The 24,859-nt window shown below is 50.3% G+C and overlaps 5 protein-coding genes across 5 annotated transcripts; 3 read left to right on the forward strand and 2 right to left on the reverse strand.

The window, feature by feature from the left end:
- Positions 1–246: 246 nt before the first annotated feature.
- Positions 247–823, reverse strand: LAESUDRAFT_721599 (uncharacterized protein). Its single transcript, XM_040908041.1, has 2 exons — positions 643–823; positions 247–530 (listed from the first exon to the last, which is right to left on the reverse strand). The coding sequence occupies exons 1-2, from the start codon at positions 722–724 to the stop codon at positions 286–288; spliced, it is 327 nt and encodes a 108-aa protein (XP_040768004.1). The 5' UTR covers positions 725–823; the 3' UTR covers positions 247–285.
- LAESUDRAFT_644956 (uncharacterized protein) lies at positions 814–2,374 on the forward strand (the record flags this gene model as incomplete). The annotated part of the gene is made up of 6 exons (XM_040903888.1): positions 814–941; positions 999–1,076; positions 1,131–1,170; positions 1,224–1,306; positions 1,366–1,499; positions 1,557–2,374. 6 exons carry the CDS (start codon positions 814–816, stop codon positions 2,372–2,374), a joined length of 1,281 nt encoding a protein of 426 aa, XP_040768005.1.
- A 4,236-nt stretch (positions 2,375–6,610) lies between these two features.
- On the reverse strand, positions 6,611–8,906 carry LAESUDRAFT_644963 (DNA glycosylase; the record flags this gene model as incomplete). Its single annotated transcript, XM_040903889.1, has 8 exons — positions 6,611–6,686; positions 6,757–7,249; positions 7,373–7,592; positions 7,658–7,912; positions 7,998–8,213; positions 8,277–8,298; positions 8,378–8,454; positions 8,526–8,906. The coding sequence occupies 8 exons, from the start codon at positions 8,904–8,906 to the stop codon at positions 6,611–6,613; spliced, it is 1,740 nt and encodes a 579-aa protein (XP_040768006.1).
- A 208-nt stretch (positions 8,907–9,114) lies between these two features.
- Positions 9,115–10,985, forward strand: LAESUDRAFT_721603 (SURF4-domain-containing protein). Its single transcript, XM_040908042.1, has 7 exons — positions 9,115–9,601; positions 9,661–9,715; positions 9,769–10,010; positions 10,066–10,308; positions 10,363–10,385; positions 10,445–10,486; positions 10,539–10,985. The coding sequence occupies exons 1-7, from the start codon at positions 9,306–9,308 to the stop codon at positions 10,574–10,576; spliced, it is 939 nt and encodes a 312-aa protein (XP_040768007.1). The 5' UTR covers positions 9,115–9,305; the 3' UTR covers positions 10,577–10,985.
- A 6,618-nt stretch (positions 10,986–17,603) lies between these two features.
- Positions 17,604–22,014, forward strand: LAESUDRAFT_755772 (uncharacterized protein; the record flags this gene model as incomplete). The annotated part of the gene is made up of 4 exons (XM_040912068.1): positions 17,604–17,741; positions 20,536–20,753; positions 20,820–21,327; positions 21,379–22,014. 4 exons carry the CDS (start codon positions 17,604–17,606, stop codon positions 22,012–22,014), a joined length of 1,500 nt encoding a protein of 499 aa, XP_040768008.1.
- Positions 22,015–24,859: the final 2,845 nt, after the last annotated feature.

The following is a 24,859-nucleotide window of genomic DNA, read 5'->3' on the forward strand; positions in this document are numbered from 1 at the left end:
CCTGGAAATGCAATTGCAATTTATCAGTAGTCTATCTGGATAGACTTAGTCAGCGGAGAGAGCTGGATACGGGGAGCCCAGGCTCGGGTGAGCTATCCGTAGATTTCTGCACAGCGGCTATCAGAGCGCGCACGCTAAGCCACGTTAGCGTAAGCTGATTAGAGTTTCCGTTGCGGCACGGAAATTCGCTCAGAGTCCGGGAAAAGGGGGACGAGGCGGCAATCAGCGGGCCTGCATTGGCTGTGAGCTTGTGTGAAGCCGGGAGTGATAGTCGTGCCTGTCAAATTAAACTCGTTGCGGTCCTTGGTGTGTCTGGATCCTGGTGAAAGAAATTGCACGGATGTTAGGTCTTGCGAGGCACTGCCGGTATCCACCATCTCGACATTCGCGGCGAGTGTTCTGGCGGCGTCCTCGTCCGCATGACTGTTCCGGGGCGAATGCGACTACTCGACAAGGACGCCCACTAGCGTGCACGTTGCGGGGGAAGCTGTTGGAGGAAGCCTGGGCCAAGCGTTGAGCATGAATCCAAGGTGACTGTGACTCGTCGATTCTGTCTGATTTCACCCCCCGATCTGCCGGAGCGACCCATTTAATCCTCTACCATGCGGCTAACTCAATGTAAACTCAATTGCTTCTTCCAAGATTCGGGGATCCCCATCTGAGCGGTCCCTAGCACCCTAACTTGCAGAGCTGCACTGCGCCATATCAGCGCCTTGAACCACATATATATATTCCAAGCCCGTTAACCTTTCCCTCTTCCACACGTCCCCCATCTCTCCCCCTATCCCTGTACCATCCCCAATTTACATGACAATGCAGCAGCCCACTCTGCAGAACGTGCGCATACGCTCGACGCGTGATGCCTGCCAAATATTCTATGCTGTGGCGCACAACGTTCTGCCCATGACCACCCGCCGCCTTGACGCGGAGGAGCGCCGAGCGTGAGCTATCTCGTAGCTGTGCACATCAAAGACGCTGATCATCGCCTTGTCCACCAGGATCACCTCGGGCAATGTATATATATGGGAAGAGCGCTGTGCCAATGCCGAAGCAACCGGCATGGGCATGGAACGATGGTGGGCGAGAAGGGCTCCTTCGTTAACGAGATCGTAACTTACGGCATTGCTCAGGACTGACGGCATGGGCTGGGGCCCATCTCGCGTGCGCGACGTGAGTGCCCTGTTCTTACTTTATGCGAGTGCCGCTGAACGCCACATGCACAGGAATTCTTGTTCTATCACCAACGCGAAAATGACACGAACGACGACCCGAGCCATCCATCAGCTCGATGGGCTAACATGATGAGGTAGATAGTCGTTGCTGTCGAGGGTCGTCCAAGCCGATGCTGATCCTCTTGCATCTTAGACGACGCGAACCTCGCCCGGGGAGCCTCCCGTACTCACGCTCTGACACGGAACGCCTCATAAAACAGACGTACAGCGTCCATGTCTCCCTGCCAGAAGACCGTCCGCGTGGCATCACCCGAAAGTGGCATCTGAGTCGGTCGCCCGCATTTTGACCGTGGGAACCGAGATTTTGACGTTCATTGTTTGCAGCTGCATACTTCAGCCAGTCGACGCTCGATAGCCTTGGCACTATTGACGAGATCCCGAACGTTGGTGATGTGCAAGTGCCAGAAGGCTGGTTCAAAAGCGCGCGTGCAAACAAGGCGAAACGCAACGAGTCAAATTCCGGAGACGAGTTGTCGTCCGCTCAAGACCCATGGGGACTCGGGCTCCACTCGTCGAACCATGGCCTCTCTCAATTCCCTGTCGAGTCCGTCCCGGGAGCGCAGGAGATGCGTTTGATCGGCTCCTCCTATATGCCGCCTGCCATCCACGCCAGTCCGAGTTCGTATTCCTACGCTCTGCAGGTGCCGCACCATCACCAGACTGTGGTCGTACCTGGTGCAACGGTGTACAGCACAGTGGCAGTTGGGCAACGGCTGCCCACCTTGCACGACTCAGGTCTGCACTCTTACCGCGATCCTTCGCCACTCAACCTATCCGGCCTGTCCACCGCATCATCTTCGTCATCATCGTCTGATCGCGACCCTTCTCCCCGCCCGTTCTCGTCCCCCTTGTCTCCTCCGCCGCTTGAGATGCGCCCTTCGCCCACCCAGGTCCCGCGCACGAGCAAGCTCGAACTGGTCCCGCTCAGCATTCTGCAGGGCACGCCCCCGCCGCTGAGAGACCCGCTCGATGAGCAGTTCCTGCGCAAGTTCTCCGCGTCGGGCATCGCGGGCGCTGAGGTCCCGCGCTCCTATTCCACCGGCGCGAGTCCGAATCCGCGCCACATCCACGGCCACGGCGGCTTCAGTGAAGATCTGCGGATCCACACCCCGCTTCGCGCGGACTCTTGGTCATTGCGCTAGAGCCGACGCTCGCATAGCGTAGTGTGTCGGGGCTAGAACTGGTGGCGTGTCGCGTGCGAAGGTGTACCGGCCGTCTCTGCACTCACGCTCCGGTGTTCTAGCATCTTCTCTGCGCGTGGTCCTCTGGTCGTTCTGGTAGTGTCCTTGGCCGATATTTGCGACGCATCTTTGTTCGCCGTTCCCCTCGTCTCATCTATACTACTGCATCCGGACTAGTACACCTTTCTAAAGCTACGCACGATATCACGATTATACGTAACCACGTAACGCTTCATGGACACGAGAAAGATACCCCCACGATGTATTGTATGTTACAGCCTATAACTGTGTACCTCGTACCCACCTGTTCTGAATGCAATAGCTCTGGCCTTGCTCTTCCCAGGCAAGGATCATGATCCGTTGTAACGCAGTTCACATGCCGGCGGTGGACACCTTCAGAGTGGGACCTTTTGACATCCGGTGGCAGCTCATGTCCCCTTGAATAAGCCAATAAGCCGGTTCATTCAGGGCGATCGTGTGCCGTCTAGATCTCGTTGGGAGCTGCATGGCAATGTCACAATCACGAGCACAAAAGCCATCGACACCGTTTTCACGAGCTACTCAAAAGCCATCGACACCGTTTGCAGGTATTTGGAAACCACCGTATAGCGATGACCTCGGTCCAATTGCTTGCGGGCTACGGAATTCTCACTGCGGATGTCACGGTGAGAGATACAATTGATTGAGGCGGGGTTGCGGGTGCTGTTGGATTGCAACAAAAAGGCGGCAGGTGGGGTGCAGAGCCTAACGTTCGGAGTGTTGGGATGGGTATGATTGTCAGCGGAACCCGTCGCGCCGTAGTCATGCATGAGTGCTCTAGGCATGATCACGCAGGATTTGTCAGAGGGAACGCATAACGCTGCTGTTCAAGTACCTTATACGGCAAGTCTGGTCAGAGAACTGGCGAAGAGTCGAGCCTGATGCTGCTACCGAACCCATTCGTGCAATCTAGACGACAACTCGGCAGTTGAGAATCGCCGAAAGCTATGGTCCACGCTTTCAACGTCGTGAATTTGCCACACGGACCTTCATGCAAGTTCATGAAGCTTCCCAGTCGCTGGTTCCCGAGACGCTGCAAAGCGAATGTCAGAATGCAGGCAGCCATGCAAAGCGGAAGCATCAGAGTGTCCAGATGGTCTATTTCTGGCGCCGTTCAGGTGTCCCTCTTGCCTGATGATCTTGATGCGCAGTGCTCAGAGTGATTTTGGAGTATACAGCGGCCCGGATGCGAAGGTGGCAACGACATCGGATGTACTCAGGTATGACAGCGCAGCAGATTCATCTTTGTTCGACAGGCGCACAGGCACTCTGTAGACGTTCATGAATAGCCAGGAAGCCACAAATACCCCCATGCTGATGAATGAATGAATGAATGAATGATAAATGAAACGCACATGCTTCCAGCCCTCAGGCTGGCTTACACCATATTCATGATGTGGCGCGCGTAGGGGATTGGTTTTGCCAGTGCTGGTGTGCAGCTCCTGTCAAGTCATTACTGAGGAGCACTCTCACGACAAGCACATGCACCATCCTGTATGTAGAATGCAATTGCATGGAGTGAGTGGACAAGAAGTGATGCAAGCGCGGCTGAATGCAAAGGTCCCGGGCCGGGCGGGAAAGAGCTCAACTGATGGATGACTTTTGCACAATAGCAACCCGCATCTTCGCGACGGACTTAACAGCTGGGATCAGAAACCGCTCATGTGATGAAAAGGAAATATTGCATGCGGTAGTAAGTTTGAATGGGCGCTAGCAATAAAAAGTTGTCGGTCGACTGCAGTCGACTGGGCCAAAGGCTTTGAGAAAGGCAACTCGGGCGCTTGCAAGCACACAGAATTTTAATCTTGCATGCCACGGACGTTCAGCCTGCAAGTCTCCTTCGAGTGTGATATCTCGAGAGAAGAAAAAGCAAAACGATATCCAGTCTGAACTAACATGAAAATTTGTTTCTTCCTACTGATAGGACAGCTCGCCCATTCGAAGCAGCCCTGACAGCGCACCGTGCTAGGTCCTAAAGCTGTCGTGATACGCAGCCCAATTTCGTTGAAGGTTGTCTCTGTTATCCACATCGATCGAGCTCACTCAAAATTGTTGATTATCTACCAGAAGAGTGGAGCATTCAAACGTAAGGTGTTTGCTTTGTTCGATTCAGTTCGATGATCATGCTCCTGGATCTCTTGACTGACATGAGCCTTTTCCATGCAGCCGATGGATTATCGACAAGTGAAATGTCACGTTCAGTGATCAGTCATACGCGCTTTCCTGATAGCGAAAGAACTCGCTTCCACTGGCGGCATATGCTTCCTTAAAGAAGATTCAGCTGCTAAGCGCCGAGGCAAGGAGGTCGCTTGACGGTCAAAAGAGGTCAGAAGATGCATCCCTCCGCGTTTTTTCATCTCTGATGGAGGCTAATTGCCGGGAATACTTGCTGACAATTCCGTATGATGCAGCCCTTCCTAAGCCTGTAACTCCGACGACAGTGATAGGCGGGATTCTGTCCTTCGAGCAAGCCGATCAGCGGTACTGCTGCTAGCCCCTCCTTCTCCGACAAATACCGCCCAGCATCACATGTAATGCAAATGATCATGCTGTTTTGCAGAAGTTGATGCAGTCACGATGACGAAGCGCGATACAGGAAGTCGAGCCTCAGCATTGCATCACATGCGTCGCCAGTACCGACAGTTTGTCTCGCCATGGCAAGAGAAATGACCTGAATTAGACATGGGGTTCCTATCGCAGAGGCCCCCCCGCTGCGGCGTGCTCTTTCCACATCTGTTGCAGCGTCATACTGCGAGTCGATGCCAACGATGATTTAGGCTCAAAACAACAAGCGGCGAGAGCGTCCTGTGACAAGACACGGTAAACGGCATTGTAGCTTTACCGTACTGATCTTTCTCTGCAGACTTGATCTCCGACCTCCATGCAGCCGCTGTTCACCCGCTGTTGTCCAGAAGGCTCTATCAGTGGATCACGAATTGTCTGACAGGCCTATCCATGTGAGTTCCACTACCCAACTTCGATAAAGATGCTGCCAGAGCTATCTATAGAACCTGACGAACGAAAGAAACCAAGCATCCCTGCATGTCTCTAGGCTCTAGAGCATCGGATGACCCATCGCAGCTCCGGAATATGCTTGTGGTGAGCTTTGACATGGTACGGCTGTTCCTACTGATCTTCGGGGCGATTTCCCGCAAAGTACTGTCCGGGTTGCTGACAAGCTCCTTGAGATGTGCCCGAGTGGCCGACACGTATTTCTGACGTACCTCTATCCGGGTTCTTGCATTGCGAGAAGGCCGAATCGTCGAGTGCCTCTGGCTTGGCTGACACTGTCTCATTCATGGACTTAGCCAGGCGGTGCCTGCGCGGATGTACGGCTATCCCTCGTTACCGCATTCTATGGAAGCTTGACCATGGACGCCTCCTGGCCTCCTGGCCTCCAAATGGCGATGAAATGAAGGTATTCAGCGGATATGCGTCTGCTTTCGACTATGCGGTAAAAGTAGCGTTTCATTTGTAGATAGGTAGTTCTGGAATGCGTCTCTTCCGGTTCGCAGTCGCTTCGAGTCATGGTGTGGGTTGCTGCCGCCATCCTCTCGTCCCGACGAATTCAATCCCCCCAAATGCATGCGAGGCGTCAAGCGAGAATAGAGTGTTCTGGGCCGACTCGCTGTACTCATGCATAGTTCTACGTATAGGAACCCATAAATTGTAATTGCGGCTAGATATGTCCGCTCTTTCCTCCGAACAATAGCCATCTTGCTGTAACGACGCTATTCAGACATTCAAGGTGACCGCATTCGATAGTCCATTGGTTGGTGTTCTTGCTCTCTTCCTATCTGAGCAACGTTCACTGTAATTCTATTGATTGTAATGATCGTAGAGTGCAAATGGCCCGTGGAATCCAGATAGGTCGTGCCATTCAGATGTCTTGTCAATGCACTCTTTCCATGGAAACCCTCCCCCTCTTTAGTGCCGCGAACAGACAAGAACGAACGCTACGCAGGAACGTACTCATGGAAAAGGGGCAGTTTGGATGAATATTACAGGCGCCACTACCTTAGGCGAGCCTCCTACGCGAGGCCTACATCCCGTACAAGCATCCCTTATATAGACATATTGCCCTCGCGTTCCTCAGCGCAGAATATTCAGAGGGGAACTATAAAGAGCACCCCCATTTTAGCAGTCGGCGACCGCAGGTTACGCTTGATCGCGAGCGTTATCGTCCCACAGCGTGCATACCCGCTTCCAGACCTTGAGCACGCCAGTGCCGATGCTGTGTGAACCGTCGAGAACGAGTCAACAGAAATAACAGCGGGCGCAGTGTTCAGGGACAAAAGACCTACTTTGCGCCGGCGACGTTCCGCAGAGGCATCCATGTCGCTTGCCCTGCTACCGACCGACCGTTTTCTTGGGTCTTATTGGCCTTTACTGTTCGGAAAGCCTTCTGTGTTCCATCTGCTCTGCCCTTGGCCCTAGCAGTGGTGCCGAACGACGGGGCTAGAGGGGTCAGGAACGGAGGTTCATCTCCGCCACCCTCCAAGACGACCCATTGCACCCGATATGTCTTCTTGATGTGGGAGAAGACGTGTATGACATCTCCTGCGGGTTCAGTTTTCACGATCCGTAGAGTGCGTGAGCTCGAGCATTCTGTACCGGCGCTTTCCCCGAGAGTGCAATCCTCCGAAGTTCCTGCGTGGGACCCATCCTGCCCATCTTGGGGAGGACAGGCGAGCAAATCGGACAAGACGGCATTTGCGATCTGGATTTGCGCAGGGTACGATATGGTCACAGGGACGTTCGGCGCAGTGGGAAATTCATGCAATCCCGACAGGAGACCTGGACACGGCATGTCAGGGAAGACCGGTCAACAGAGACGGGCACATCTATCAGAGGACAGATAGTCGTTTCGAGATTGGGAAGACGGGAGAAGAGAAGAGATGCCAATTCATGATTACTCACCGCCTTCTGGACGCCGAACGAGCAGGAACCATCGGTCACCATCAGCGCAGCGGCGCCATTCGATAACGTTCACTATGTCGAGCTCTTCTCTGGCCTTTTTCTTCTCTATCTTCATTGGAAAATCGGTCACCAGACCGACTGCCGGCAGTGTTTCACAGAGCACGCAGAGTTCTTCGATATCTACCAGTTCTCCAGCGTCCTTCAATGTAGCGCCTTCTGACTCCTAAGAGGGATGGCATTAGTGAGGCAACATCTGGGCCGGGCACACGTGATAGCCGCACCTACCTGACCCTCGGAGTTATGTTGATATTTGAATGCAAGACACCATGGCTGCACAGGGCATGAACTGCAGCTAGGGTCGCGAGCTTTGCATACGGTGGAGCCTAACTCTATGAGAGCTTGGTTCAGATCCCCAGGACATGTGGAATCTTCTACCATGACAGTTGCTCCTCTCCATAAAACGTCGAGCGTTTGTTTGTTCTTTGGGGGAGCATGTAATGCGAGTAAACGACTGAGAAGCCTATGCACGTTCCCATCTAACTGGATGGGGCGAGTGGAATTATTGGGACGCCGGTCGAAGTTGTGGCCTCAGCATCGATCAGCCATGAGTAAAAGACAGACTTACGACAGGCACGCATTGATTGTAAGCAATTGAACAGATGGCACCCGCACTATATCTACCTATACCAGGGACCTTCGCTTCCATGTTCTTCGCGTTATCAGGCAGTCTTCCTCCGAACTCTTCAACGGCCTTTCGGGCGCCAGTGAGAAGGCGAGCGGCGCGTGAGTAGTACCCCAAACCTTTCCAGACGCTGTTCACGGTCTCTATATCGGACGCTGCCTGCCGTTCAAATGATGTGAGAAGCACAGAATATAAATCGCGCCAGTACGAAGGGAAACGCACAAGGTCCCTGATTGTGGGGAATCTGCAAGGGGCCGAGTAGAATCAGCATGGGGACTCACAAATTTGCGATTACGGGAAATTAATTATATGGAGGGACCCACTTTGCCATCCATCTATTGTAGTAGGGTATTACGGTCGCAACCTGTGTTTGTTGCAGCATGACTTCTGATACCCATACCTATTTATGACGAAAGCAATGACTATTTTGAGTAACCTTCGGCGAGGACGCAAACGCTAGGAAATCGGGACCTCGTACGCCCTCTGAGCTCGCTGCTCATCATTGAATGCTGGATCAAAGGGCTTTCTCCAGGGCATACCACGGGTCTCGTGGACGCCTGAGTACCAATCGAGGAGTGCCTCCCGTATCGGCTCTGAATCCGCTATTGTGTGGACAGAAAGTGGATGAGGACGCGTCTCCGCTAGCCTGCTCGCACTGTCGCCATCATCCGAGGTGCCTCGAACGTCTGATGCATCTTGAGTGCGCTTCTTGCTTGCAATGCGTTTCGAGACTGTCCCGGTCCGTGCCCTCTTCGGATTCGCCTTCGATTTACGGCTGGAAGCTGCTGGATCATACGCATCGCTGGAATCGCTATAGTCATCGTCGGACTGTGCTACGCGTCTCTTTGGCATTTCTGAACGTATTCTACCAGCAAAATGCGTGAAGACGGGATTGAAGGTGAGTGTCAAGGTTGCATATGCACGCAGGCCCAAGGAATGCAACGCGTCGGAGGCACGACTATTGCTATTGGCGGGACTATTCAACCGCCCCCAAATCAATGCTATACACCACTGTTGCGGCCAAGAAACGTCTGCATCACTTTTGAACCTCTGGCTCGCTCTGAAACGGGTTTGAACAGCAAATACTAGCATAAATCTCCATCAGAGACGTGATGAACCGCAGGGCGATGCACCATAAGTGGGCACAAATCCGGCAATGGTTCCCACGCTCTCGACGCGCCACGTCGTCCTCTCTCAAGTCCAGCTTCAAGTCGCCCTCTGTTCTCTTTTCAACCAACGCTCAACCCCGCCATGTCTGCCCGCATTTCACTTGCTCGCCCGGCACCATCCTCTGGAGGATATAGTCCTGAGCCTCCCAACTTCACCGGCCAGCGGTCCACGTCTGGCTACAGAGCAGCCAACCCCGATGACCCGCGCGAAAAGCTGCGTGCGTTCGCGCGTACGGTCGAGGACAATATCGAGATCTACACGCAGCCATTGAAGCCGCATTTGCCTGCAATTGGACGATTCCTGATTGTAGTGACATTCCTGGAGGACTCTTTGCGAATCATCACACAATGGAGCGACCAGGTTTGGTATCTCGAACGGTGCGTTCATGTTCATACCTCATCTATATCCATCCTGAACGGCTTTTCTGCCTATGCAGGCATCGCCACTTCTTTTGGGGCCTTTCACAGTTGTTCCTCGCCATAAATGTTATTGTATGTCGTTCGTTCGGATGAACGATGCATCCTGGTTCACTTACGTCATTCAGACTATGCTTGTCGGCTCAAGTGCTGTTATCCTGAAGAGGTACTCAGAATATGCTGTCGGCGGGCTCCTGGGTGTGGTCATCATGCAGGCATTCGGATACGGTCTCATTTTCGACCTCAACTTCTTTCTGCGCAACTTGAGCGTGATCGGTGGTCTCCTCATGGTCTTCACTGACTCGATGTACACCCGCAAGAAGATCTTCGCTGGCCTGCCTTCACTCAGTGAGAATGACCGCAAGAAGTAGTGCGTGCATTCAGGTTTCTCGGTTATTCGTTGTTGACGACAGTGATATTGCTAGCTTCTTGCTGGCAGGTCGGGTCTTGCTCATCTTCCTATTCATCGGCTTTATTCTCCGCGGACAATGGAGCATTGGGCGCGCTTTTGTGTCAGTCGTTGGGCTTGCTGCGTGCGTCATGGTAGCAGTAGGCTTTAAGGCAAAGTGGTCTGCCGCCTTCCTCGTCATCATGCTCTCGATCTTCAACGTCTTCATCAACGCCTGGTGGAGTGTTAGCTCCAGACACCCACAACGAGACTTCCTGAAGTGAGGGTTCTCTTGTCAGCTGCGATTGCAACGAAGCTGATACAGTTGCCGCAGATACGATTTCTTCCAGACGCTCTGTTCGTACATTTACTCGAACTGCCTAGTGGTAGTAGCTCACGTGACGACGTTATCTCAGCGATTGTCGGGGGACTCATACTCCTCGTTAACATGGGCCCTGGTACGTCCATCTGTGGAGTCTGTGATCATGCAAGCCTCACGCTCATCAACAGGTGGCCTCTCTGTCGACGAGAAAAAGAAGACTTATTAGGTACTTGTCGGTGCCCGTCGACGCTCACGTTCTCCAATGAGGAGGTTGTAGAGGGAGGAAGGGAGATACTGTCGGAATTGCAAAACGAGTGCTAGCCTCGTTGTGTATTGGTGCCCTGCAGGTTGCCGAACCCAGTCATGGCGTTTACGTTGCGGCCTTTTCTTCTTACGCGTATGTGTTATTTATTGCGGTGGACATAGGGACGCCGCTGGGTGAACACAGCCGACGGACTCCAGGAAGAACAGATATGACCGAGCCGCCGGTGCGCTGTCCTGAATCTGTTGCTATGCGCGATTACCGTAATCCCTGTACAATCGCCGACGATCGCTGTGGTTGCGAGTGATGGCGAAAGAATGTATGCTGAAGAGCGAACGGCAAAGTATAAAGTACGCTGCGCAATACGTTCGGGATCTCGTCAACCTCCGAGTCTCCGGCATTTGACTGACCTCGCCTATCGAGATGTGATCTCCCTGCAATGCACAAGAAATTGCGGAATATCCGGACGAGCAGAAACTACCCGGAGGCGGCCTGAGTGGCTTCAAAGACCGCATGCGACTCGCTTGTTGCAGGGTCCAACTGAATTGCCCTCGGAATAGGGAGTTCCGGAGATTTCGCGTCGATACTGATGACTGAGTAGCATTCAAGCAATCTCGATCTCCATTCAACGCGTAAGCGGATGTAACTTTTCGTGGTAATGAACAAGATCTGCTAGAGATACCGACCTCTCAGTGAGTAATATGCCGACACTGTTAGAATCAAGTATCACAACTAGAAGCACTCGGCCGTCCATGCTCCCAAGTCTGCTCTTATGTCTCTTACACTTTCTGAAATAGTCGTTCATTTCGCTGGCCGGCATCGCAGACAAGTTTAATGGGCGAAATGGAAGCGTCTGTCATTAGGAAAGCGGGATAAAGGGACATCATTCTAGGACGCAAAGCGGTCTTCACGACTAGACAGCTGCATTGCACGCGGGAGGGATCGCGATAAAGGTTAAGTATGTGAGAGTCGGGGATCAGAATATGAGGCCGAGGGACGGCCCCGCTCATCAGAGGTCTGCGGATATCTCGGGTACGGGGGAACGTCAATCAAAGATGCGCTCGTGCCCTTGCGCGCACGTTGCATCCGGGATCGTCTAACCTGTACAAGATACTGACAGGCGATCATGAATTAATCATACGGAACAACCTATGAATGGATAGCTCACGCACCTTGTCTCGCTTTTGCATCTAGCGCATCGTTCAGCAGTTCTGGCAACAGTTTCGCAAGGACAGCGAGGTTACCTCAGCACTCGTGATGCAGCGGCGGATTGCTCAGAGCTGAGCGTGCAAGAAGTCGGCATTCAAGAGAAGGTGATCGTTGTCCGTTCCATACCCGCGGAACATGAAGGAGAAAGGGACGCAGAGCAGACGCGGATTGGCATTTCAGAAATAGGAAAAAGGCGCTACATTCACGTCAATGGCAGGCCACCAATTGAAAATCAGTGGTCCATCAGCAAAACGTCCAGACGCCGATCTAGACAGATGAGGTAGGCAATACCCACGCCACATGGCAACAGCAGGTGTGCGCAGATAATTCCGCCACAGTGCCAGAAAATGAAAACCTTGCCAGTGTCACAGTTTTTTTCACTACAACGTACCTTTGGCATCACGCCAAGGTACAAACCTTAGACATGACACAAGGCAAAGGTGTCACAGGAAGCCACTTACGATCCACTAGGATGTCATGGCGCATCATAGATCCTGCCAAAAGACAAGGAAATGGCTGCAAGGTGCTACCCGCGCTCAGTGACCTGCACAAAAACCAAAATAAGGACCTGCCACAAGGGGGCTAGGTCAAAAAGGCATGCAGTGACATGCAGCCTACAAAAAGGGGCTGAAAGGGCCCATAGCCTTATGTCACACAAAGAGGGGGTGAAGGCTTCTTAGGCCGCATGTGTCACAGCACCGCTGGACAAGAGATCAAAAAGACTAAAAAGGAATGGTCACGTGGAACGTGCCGCCCTGATCCCCCCTGATCCTTATAATCCCCCCTGAACCCTGATGTGGCACAAGAGCCCAAGACTTACATGTTGGCGATGCAAGCGATGGGAAGGGTGAGAGATATATGAAAGAGCTGGCTGCTTGCAGGGTGACCTGAGGACCCAATGTGGGCCAGGCACATTTTCAGCCAAAGTACCCAATGCATGACTGGCTTTGATTGGACCTAGACAACATCCATAAAAACTGTCAATTTATTGCCAGAGTACCCAACACAGGACTGGTATTTTCAGCCCAGAGGCATTCCAGTGTGAGGCGCACCTTTTTCCACACCACTTTCACCATTATTCCACATCGACATCTACTTTGCTATCAGCCGCTCCCTGCCTTTAATAAGGTAACAGTGCATGCATGCTTCCTTTGCACCTCCATTAGGGTGAACAGCCATTGAAGCCATGTCACTCCCTGAAGAAGACCTGAGGGGGGTCGCACATTTATTAGTAGATTAACAATGCTACACTAGACTAGCAACCTATATGGCAATATGGAATATTACATAAATGAAAGGCGCACTAATACATAAAATAGCAGAGCATTATTATAAGTATCTGGACAGCGCAAAATCATTCACATTACAACTACCATTACATGCAAGCTCTAAAAAGGCAATTTCTCACATCCTATAAAAGGCAACTTGCATATTATAACAGGCATTTTCCATTACTGGGAAAACATAAAACCTTGTGCATGGCATTCCTATCTAGAATATGAGACCCCAGCACTTCTACGGATTCTTTGGTCAACCACCATATATATATTACACACACGAAGCACTTCCTGGGATCACAAGTCTAGAACAAATACTACAAAGTAATGCTTTGTTGACAGCATCCAAGCGCACGATAGTTTATACAACTATTAACTGTGGGCAGAATTAAGACCCAACAAAGCATCTACAAGGACACCCAGAAAAGGACTTCAACTAAAAAAGGCAAATAGCACCACACCAGACGGGAGAACTCACAGCCATTGATCAGTCTCAGAATCACATCAAGATAGTGCATACAATGTGATTTCTGTCAAATGGACTTTGTTTACCACATCATTTCAATTCGGTATAACGAAAATTTCACTCCCACCCACCCACCCTTTTGTGCCACACCAAAAATCTTGTTTCTTGTCTGCATTCATGTTCCATGCTTCGCTCTCAGGACGAGGCCAGCGGAGGGTGAGATAATAGGAGATACAACCCTTAAGGATACAATCTGCACAAGCAAAGTGTAGCGCACAGCGAGGAACTGCTCTCTGGTGATACGCAAGGTCTTCTCTAGCAGTGGGGCAGAGCATTACCACTATCCCCATCCTTGAAGGACTAGGCAAAGCCAGGTCCAATTACAAAAGCACAGCATAACACTTTTTCGCCAAAGTAATGTCACTATAGAGCAAATAAAGAGACTATTGCTACCAGCAAGGGACTGGAAAACCCATTGCATTAAGGCACCATTTTCAACACGCAGAATGGAGAGCCTGACACTTACTATACGCTACAGGACCACTAAAGGACACAGCGATACCTTTTTTGGCAACAAGATTACCATACATAACCTCACGACTATGTGGAGAAAACTTGCAATGAAGTGTCAGACTCTTAGACCAAGGAGCAGCTGGTAACAGACCATACACTACAAGGCACATTGAAGACACCTTCCACGCCACTACAAGTGTACATGGTACTAAGACCTATGCACAAAGTCAATAAACTGCAAACACTACAACACGATGTACAACACGTAATCAGCATTACAACATCACCTACCCTCATAATTGGGCTTACGAGACAAGAAATGGCAGCTTTGAGCGCCCACACAGACTGACAAATTATGATTATATGATAAAAACATATACTGGTCGAGTTTCGAACTTGGTACTTCACCACCTCCATGGCGCAGTGGAAGCATCCATGGGGACATGACAAGAACGTGTGAATTCGATAATGACTGACGACAGTGTTCGACACCTGGAGAAGCCCAAATTAGGATAATCTGGTATCTGGAGAATGATACTGATGGGTCGACGCTGCAGCCAAAAACAGCATCTTTCTACAATTATCATGCATTTTCAATGACCTGAGTATGTCATTAAACTATTTTACCCGGCAGCTTTGAGCACCACTAGACCTAAACAATGTCACTAAACTGTTTTGCATACAAGCTCATTTCTATAAAGGGAAAAGTTATAAGGCGACAACGAGTCGAACCACAAGTCAACCACCTATAAAGAAAATGAAAGCATAAATGTACACGGACCTGAGAATGTCCACGAAACTCACTCAACATTTGCTGACCACCTATAAGATCGACATCATAAAGGAACAGGCACAGCCATTAGTACAGATCATCACCATGGATCACGGATCACGATCGATCTGGAAAGTCAATCGAGATGCTCATTACAAATCACGGCAGAACCAACACAATGGTACCATCCTATAACAACATTCTCGACTACAGAATGTTACCCAAGTACCCAAGCATGTACTACAAACTGCATTAATTGGCATCTTTGAGCGCTCAAGGACCTAAACATGTCCACTAAACTGTTACACACGTTATTACACCACCCACACACTTGTCAACCTACAAACACCTAACAAAATCTGATGGTTTACTCAGAGCGTAAACCTGAGGGGGGTGATGTCATGGTTTTCTCACTACAACGTACCTTTGGCATCACACCAAGGTACAAACCTTAGACATGACACAAGGCAAAGGCATCACAGGAAGCCACTTACAATCTACCAGGAACATGTCCAGTCACGTGACCTAGATAAGCGCCCACACAAGTGCCCCTAGCACATGACTCCTAACTAGCACTCAACTACGATCACCAAAGCCCGCAAGGCTCAGCTATCCCATGTGACACTGAGGCACCTTACTAAGTAGTAGACATCCCATTGACCACTCAATAGTGGTTCCACTTCAGTCACCGACAAGGTGGCACCATGTTATACAATTATCTCATTGGATAACCTCACGGCCAATAATAGGTAGTTGTCATGGTGAGACCAGAACTATTACTGGTTCTGGCATTATGTTCACATGTAGGTACCAGAGGTCTCACAGTAGCACAAGTGCCAGGGGCTCTGCCATACATGTATATAAGCATCTATGAGGAACTAGGTATCCCCAGTTTCATTCACCTATTTCATGAGGCCTACAATGGCCATTTACCTCTCATTGATCTAATAAGGCTAAGGGCCCTTTGAGCCCCTTTCACCTCATGTCATCATCCACCGAAGGCGATGAGTCATAGGACACAGACAGCACCTTGCAGCCAGCTTCTTGCCTTTCTAGGCAGGAGTCACAATGCGCTGTGACAGCCAGTCATGTATTTTTAATCTGTGATAAGTGTTGCAGACAGTAATGTACAGGCATAGCTAGATAGTAGAGTACATATCCAGCTTTTATAAATCCAGGTTTAGCCTTAGTCCACCGTGCTTGTGTGTGATTTCATTTATTCGATATAGCTTACAATTTCAAAACCATAGTCCAGTATCTCAAATTGTACGTGAGTCAGAGTATTTCGGACTTAGTACCTTTTGTTGGACAAAAAAGGCACTATGGGGCTAAAAAGAGATTTTCCTGATGCATGTTACCTTCCACTCTAAAAAGCATGCAGCAGAGGACAATATGGCCTCGAGTGGCCACAGGCGCATCGTACCTGTTAACTCAAACGCTCAAGCACTAACCTGAGGTGATCACAAGCCCCTCGAGCCCCCACCATCAACCCACTTCTCCTTGCCACCACCACCTCCTAGCACCCCTGGCTACTCGAACATTCTTTCATGTAATGACTCCGGCCTGAGCCCATCCATGTCTGCGCTCGCATCTAAGTCCGATGACAAAAAAAAACTAAAAGAAATGTTCACCTTCATGCACCGTGATCGCAAAAAGCCTAAGCTTCCTGTGCCATCTGAGTTTCCTGTCCCTGCAGCCCAATCGAATTATTCAATCTCAAGTTCTTTTACCATATTCAGTATGTCTCCCCATCTGTGCACTCTCTCTACCATAGCAACTGCCTCTCCGCTCGGTCCTCCATTTGTGCTCTTCACATCTTGCGCTAGCATCACACTGCCACAATTCACCTGTGGCAACAGCAGTGGGTAAAGGAGACAGCGACAAGATCAATCTATATGGTGACACTCGTTGTACCAACTCATGTCTCTTAATTATTCAAAGTACGCATATATAGGGTGTTCCTGATATGCGACAACATTCTCGATAGTGTGGCAGTCTGTTAAGGTAGTAGGTAATGTTACCAACACTATGATGATCTAGTTCTAACCTTCTCTTAGGCCGCTACACCTGGCCAAGGTCACTGAGATGAGGTGAGCATAGCCCTCTTTCATTTTCAGCCATTCAATGAATTCAGCATCCTATCTAGAGCACTTTTACCGAATATAATCAGGTTCGCGTACATTTGCAGGGCAGAACTGCACATACATAGTGACTCGCAATGGTGTGATCATTCTCCTGACTACTCCACCTTTGCTGCACATATCTTGTCTGGCTCGTCAGTTCATCAGGAGCCAGGTGAGCATGTCATCATTCTCGACTTCATCCAGAGCTCTCAGGGAAAGAAGAGTACAAAGTTTAGATTCTTTCTTGTTGCTGACTGTGAGTATCTAACATTCTGATACATATATTGTGTTTAAGATTCATTTATGTATGCCCGCCAGCATTGACACCAGAAGCCACGAAGTAAGTGGTAAACAAGTGCAATGAATGCTTCATACAATCAGTGAGTGAGTAATTCTCAATCATGCACTTGGCTCTTTGTCTCAGCACACCTGACTTGCTGCTTTGCAGGAGACAGCTGTCTATTGTGTCGCACAGATCTCTCCCTTTCTGCCTTCTGATGGCTCACCCTTCCTCCTCACACCCTTTGTGCTTTTTCAGCCAAAATTGGTCTGCTCTGCTGCAGGACGGCACATCTCGAGGACATCTGTCTCGTCTTCCACAGATGCTATGAGTTTCAATACAAGCACCTCAATGGAGGAGAACGAAGATGGAGATGGCAAGCATGCAGGTTCATCGATGCTGCACCTAGGGCGCAACAAAGGCATCAACGCGAACAGCACCATTACACCTCAGGGTGGTCCACATACACCTGCCTCGGACCAGAGCTTGGTGAGCAGATGTGAGAGTGTGCATGCATGAGCGCGCTGATGCCCAGTGCTGTAGCACAGTGTGTGTCCTCGCTCGTTGCTGCTAATGCCAGCCCAGATCAGTTTGCACACATTTGTCACATTTGCCTATCATCTAATCACTGATCATGACTTATTCGATGAAGGACTGCAATGAGTACAATATAGCATATGTTGCTCCTCTAGTACGTGCTTCAATTCGAGTCGTGTTCTATGCTAGATGCAATTTCTATAGGATGGCTTTATCGTGAATTCTCTGGTAGAGTGGATGAAAGATGAATATACTGTGCCATACAAAAAACCTGTACAGTTGGTAGCTTACAGTGAATCAATCAAAATTCTGCACCTGTCGATACCTATCGTATACTAGCCAGACAATGAGGTTTCTAGTCGGGCATTCGAGCACCTAAATGATCTCAAACCCACCTGACGACATGGTGAAATATCTGACCAGGCCTGACCTTACCACACAGACATGCCACAGACCTGTGTATTGACTGTATAGTCAAAACTTATCAGATAGACAGTGACAGGTACGGTGATACGCACCGAGATATTCTGCGATCGGAAAACACCAGAAATTGCGTCCGACTATTGCACAATCGGATAGTGAGTCACCGTCATCCGGAATAACAAACACCAAAGCCAGAACAGTCCAGAGTGGGCAAAGGAAGGCCTTGCTGACTGCCTGGGAAAATGGAACTGCGTGAAGAGGTCAGAAGGGGAACATGAGGCGCAGAAATAATGAGAAAGCCATGAAGAAGCATAGCCGATTACGAGGCACAGTGCAAGAATGGAACACGACCGGTTAGGCAACTCGGAGATGAACAAGTGCGCTAAATGAATGGAAGGCAGGGTAGCGGGCCGACAAACCCTGGCAGGGCCGGACTTCCAGTTCCCCGACTGTAGGATACGGAGAGGGGGCAGGAGCGAGCTTTGCGACATGTTTCAATGAATCGGAAACCTAATGTATGATCAGAAACGTGTTTCAGCGACTCAGCTGGCTCATTTCCGATCCACTATATAATCCACACTGTACATAAAAAGGAAGAAAAGAAAAAGAAGAAGGAAGTTCTCCACAAGAGTTTCCCCACGCAGCAGAGTTCAGTTCTCGTCTTGTCTACGCTAGGGCGTCATGCCTGACTACGTCTACATCTATTGCGATCACATTCACACCTCTGGGATTCTCAACACTGAGAGGGGCAGCACTCTCAGTAGTGGCCTCCAGCTCGACTCGGGTTTCAGCCAGTTAAGCCACGTTATCGTGCTTTCGTCGTCTCACGCCATCACCTGCCGCTCTCACACCACTAGTCACGAGTCCAAACCAGGATCCCGTTCCCATCGAACCCCGTAGCCTCACTAGCACCCAGGGATTCCTCGTTGGTGCTCATACCAGTTCTAGATGCCCAGGGCTTCGTCGTCAGCGCTCGTTCCAGCTCGGTAGCTATTAGGGACTCGTCGTTGGCACTTAACCCAGTTCGGAGGAAGTTAGGGCTTCATCATCAGCACTCACCCAGCTTCGTCCAGAAGTAGCTAGTCCTCATGACTCAGCCCAGACCCTCAGCTATCACCGTTTTGCGAGCATAGGAGTCGCCAATCGCATTCCACTCCCACACACCCCCACACTTCAGCTTTCGACTGTTGCCCAGTCGGTCCTATCTCCATAATTGAACCCGACACTCACTGACTCGCATTTTTCGTGGTATTTCACTCTGTTTCAAGCACACACAGCTGAACGACTCACAGCCACCCGTCGCTGCATTATCATCCGAAGTTTCCTGTGACTGTAGCCCCAAAGGGACCGTGGACGGACGAGCCCCGGTTCGCCTGCCAAGATCAGAGGGATTTGGTTAGGAAGTGCTGCTCACGGCCAGGACGTGATTGAGCATATCATTCCTGGAGCCCACCGCGAGGGGTGGAGAGGATTTAAAAGTTCCACAGCACTGAGTCGTCAGCCTTACGATCAGAAACTGAAGAAGCAGTTTGGTATCCCCTTGAAACAGAGTTGGAAATACCACTATAGGTGAAACATCGGACGAAGAAGTCTTCTCGTCGTTCAATCAGAGGCTCAGGCGACTTCACGAGTTTCAGGAGAATTCGAGCGAGCAGAAGAAGGCCGACCCCACGTAGCCAATTTCCGACCATCTCCATCATTTGAAACACGTTCCTCAGCTTCGCGATCGAGATCACCAGCTTCTAGAATCGCTAGCCCACTTAGTTCACTTACCCCGCTATCACATCATTCTTCGGAGTCTTCGACTGCGGAAGCTTAGTCAGAACACATTTCTGAGGCTTCATCACAAGAAATCCCGCTTAGAACTCTTCTAGACGAGCTAGAAGCAGCCTTCGCAGCAGAACAGGCATCGAATCCAGTCCAGAACCCTACCCAGACACTTAATTTACTGACCCCCACAGCCACAGTCAAAATGGGAACCATCATAACCAATCAGATGCCGTTTCGTGGTGATCGATCGGCACCCACTTTTGATCCCGATCAGCTCAGAACCCTCTTTCACTTCTTCGATGACCTAGAAATCCTATTCACGCATTGCCAAGTAATGAATGAAGCGGAAAAGAAGCTGTGGGTGAAACGCTATCTCAATATAGACGTTGCTGATCTAGTGGAGTCGCTTTCAGAATATTCTGATCCCACGAAGACTTATGTCGATGTGCGACAAGCCATACAGGAGCTGTATCCAGGCGCAGATACAGAGCGCAAATGAGAAGTTCGAGACATGGATCTCTTAGTCAGGGAGCGAGCCTGACTGGGAATTCAGACGATCACAGAACTAGAAAACTATCATCAGGAATTCCTAGCCATCACCTCATTTCTCATTGGCAAGAACCGCATTTCGGAGTCGGAACGCAATCACGTGTTCGTTCGAGGATTTCCACCAGAGTCGTGGAGTCGCATTTCGCAATGCTTGCAGCTGAAGCAGCCGGATCACTACCCAGATGATCTCTACTCGGTAAACGACGTCTACGAGGCCACAAAGTTTGTGTTGCATGGCACTAGCGCAGGGCTGACCACAGTAAAGCTGACTATAACTATGTTGACTAGTAGCGCACCAGCAATCAAGAGCGAGGATATTTTGTTGCTTATTGAGAGCCTGGTCAAGTCAGTCCAGATGCTCACGGCAGCTGCGACAGGTGGAATTGTGAAGCAGAATGGGAGTCAAGCTGTGACTGTGAGCAGGCCACCAGTCACGAATGGAAGTCCGAGTGGATTTTGCCACTATTGCGGAGAAGCCGGAGGCATGATCAGAACATGCAAGCACATCGAGGAGGACATAAAGAGCAGCAAGTGCCTATGCAACGCAGCCAGAAAAGTTGTCCTACCGAATGGCACCTTCGTACCTCGCACCATTCCAGGCATTACGATTCACGATCACATTTACGAGTGGCACAGATGCAACCAGACTCCAGTCGCAGCATCAGTCTCAGCGGCGAATCTATTCGAAGTCTCGGAGGACAAAGCAAGTTCGTTCTCGCTAGGCGCAGAAGATAGGATCGAAGCTTTGGAACAGGAGCTATTCAACTTAAAGCAATCACGACCAGTCTTCAACGGAGTTCATATGCCACCACGATGACCAGCAGGATTAGCCACAAAGCCAGCACAGTCGGAAAAGGCATCCGAGCAAGCGCAACCTCAGGCGGAGCCAGAGAAGGCCACTGAGAGTGCGCCGAGTACGTCAGTTCCAGCAGTCATGGATGCAGTGCCAGAGCATCCTTTCCGATTAACTAGAGACGTGTTATACATTCCACCAAACACACGTAACTTCGGTCAAGCCCCAAAGCCAGGAGCAAGAGATGAAGCCTATCGCAATGCCCCACCAGTCTACCAGTCAGAGCTTGCGACTACGGTTTTCGAGCGATCGATGAAGTCGTCGGCTGTCACATTGTCCATGGAGGAGTTGCTGTCGATATCGCCAGATGTGCGCAACAAGTATCATGAAGCGTGCACACTGAAGCATGTAGTACCTCCAAGTGTGACTGGAATGGCAACAATCTTCGAAAATGCGGAAGACAGCAGCGCTACGATCGGACAGGAAGAGGAGTTCACCTGTCGAGGGGAGCCTTTAGCAGTGACAGGCTCAATAATACCTGATCCCTATGACACCTACTTGAAGCACATTCCTAATGGAGATGAGCCAGAGCAACTAACAGTCGCAAAAGGCTCGCACGCATTGCAATCGATAGTCACACTCATCAACAACAAAGAGCGAGTACAGGCGATTCTAGACCCAGGATGCTAAATTGTCGCAATGTCGGAAGACGTCTGTCTCTTGCTGGGACTCATTTATGATCCAACAATAAAGCTCAATATGCAGTCTGCGAACAGAGAAGTCGACCAGTCGCTCGGACTGGTTCGCAATGTACCTTTCCAAGTCGGAGAGATCGTCCTATATTTGCAGATCCACATCATTCGCACAGCAGCCTATGACATTCCTCTAGGACGACCATTTAATGTGCTCACTAAGAGCATAGTTCGCAACTTCTTCGACGAGAACCAGACGATTACAATCATATGTCCCAACACGGAAAGAATCACAATGATACCCACGATACTGAGAGGACCACCGTGAGTCAGAGCACAGCCTTTCCGATCGAAGGATCTGGGTTTTCACTAGCAGAAGATATGAGTACCGAAAGCAGCGGGATGGCATTAATCATTGATGTAAGCAGCACAAATACCCCTAGTATATCAGCCTATTCCCCAGTCGTATCTTCCGATCTCGTTTCCGTTCAGTCAAGCTATTTGCGAGCATCAGGACAAGTCCTCGACGCAGTATCATCATTGTACACAGTAACCTCAGACTTCCGACCGACACCTCGAACCTCGACTTCGCGACTACTACAGACAATTATAGACCCAGGTTGCGATCAAGAGTCAAGCTCGAGAGCCGGCTATGCTGCAACCAAGAAAAAGTATAAGCCAGTCATGCTCAAAACTCGACCAGTAATCGCGTCGGTACCCGAGCAATTCTGTATCATCCGACGAATAATTGGAGATCCTTTGTGACACCTACCCGAGCTTCCAGAGCGGCCAGGCCTTTCTTTCCGACTGGTCGCTATACGAAGGAACACATGGAGGCTTTGGATATCGTGCACCAGCCAGGATCCTTATGGCCAGAGGAGAGAGCTCTTATGCACGCATTCATGTGTTTGCATAACCAGGCATTTGCTTGGAGCGATTTCGAGCGAGGAAGATTCAAGTTGGAGTACTTCCCGCCAATCGATTTTCCAGTCGTACCGCATCAGCCTTGGGTTCAGAGGAATATTCCGATTCCTCCTGGGATCTACAAGGAAGTTTGTGCGATTATCAAGAAGAAGCTGGATGCCGGAGTATATGAGCCCTCGAACTCATCCTACCGATCACGATGGTTCTGTGTTGTAAAGAAAGACGGAAAGTCTTTGCGACTTGTTTACAGTCTCGAGCCACTCAACGCCATTACAATCCAGCACTCGGAAGTTACGCCGACTCCAGAACATCTAGCAGAACAGCTCGGCAGTCACGTGCGTGGAGCCATGCTCGATTTGTATGTTGGATATGATGAGCGACTCATAGCGGAGACCTTCTGTGATCTTACAACCTTCCAGACACCATTTGGAGCTTTGCGACTTATCACCCTTCTGATGGGGTGGACCAACTCAGTACCGATCTTCCACGACGACGTCACATACATTTTGCAATCGGAAATTTCTACGTTCACCATGCCATACATCGATGACGTCCCAGTCAAAGGTCCAGTGACCAGATATGTCAAGTCCGACGGAAGCTTCGAGACGATCGCAGCTAACGATGGTATCCGACAATTCGTTTGGGAGCACTTCCAGTATCTCAATCGGATTGTGCAGCAAATGGAGTATGCAGGTGGTACCTTCTCAGGAACAAAGTTGACGCTATGCGCCGAAGAAATCACGGTCGTCAGACACAGGTGCACCCTGATTGGACGATTGCCAGATGAATTGCGAGTCTGGACAGTCAAAAATTGGGGCCCATGCAAGGACCTTTCAGAAGTTCGAGCATTCTTAGGCACGATCGGAGTCACGAGGATCTTCATCAAAGACTTCACAAAGTGAGCTCACTCGCTTGTGCAGCTCACTCGGAAAGGAGTTCCATTCGAGTTCGGCGAGCCACAGCTCAAAGCGATGGAAGACCTAAAGCAGGCCTTACTGGAGTCACCAGCTTTGCGAGCGATTGACTACGACTCATCAGCACTGGTTATCCTTGCAGTCGACACTTCTCCGATCGCAGTTGGGTTTCAGTTGTGCCAGGGCGTGACCGACAGATCGAAAAAGCGGTTTTTCAGTCAGTTCATGTCTATCACGCTAAACGATCGCGAGAAGAGGTTTTCGCAACCGAAGCTTGAGCTCTACGGTCTATATCGTGCTTTGCGAGCACTCAAGGTCTATCTGATCGGTGTTCGCAATCTGATAGTCAAAGTCGATGCCAAGTACATCAAGGGCATGTTGCAGAACCCAGACATCACACCAAGTGCAAGCATCAATCATTGGGTCATCGCGATCCTCATGTATCATTTCTGACTAGTCCACATACCAGGAGTCATGCATGGTCCAGACAGATTATCACACCGACCGAGACAGCCAGGCGACCCTCCACCAGAGCTGATCGAGGACATCAACTTCGATGACTGGGTGGATCACATGAACAGTTTTTTGCACCAAGTACTTCCCCGAGCGCAACTTCTGAGTAATCTGCCATCGACCGAGGACAGTCGATTTTTCAGAACGGAGGAGGAGCCAGCCACGCAATTGGTTTTTGTGCTTCCGACTCAAAGTAACGAGGGATCGGAAACCATACCAGTGTCACAAAGCACCAAAGCACTTAACCCAATTAAGGGCAAGTCTGCTTTTGTGACCTGCACAAATGATCCCACATAAAAAGCCTGCCACAAGGGCTAGGCTGAGGACGCGCGCAGTGGTATGCAGTCTGAAAAAGGGGCTCAAAGGGCCCTTAGCCTTATGCTCACAACTAGGGGGTGAATTGGCTGTTTAAGCCGCATACAATAGGATAATGAATCTAAGGTTCTCCCTTAGATCCTCATGGGCTTATATACATGTAGGGCAGGGCCCCTG

Source organism: Laetiporus sulphureus (genome assembly GCF_001632365.1).
Source record: "Laetiporus sulphureus 93-53 unplaced genomic scaffold LAESUscaffold_5, whole genome shotgun sequence".
Classification (NCBI taxonomy): Eukaryota; Fungi; Basidiomycota; class Agaricomycetes; order Polyporales; family Laetiporaceae; genus Laetiporus; species Laetiporus sulphureus.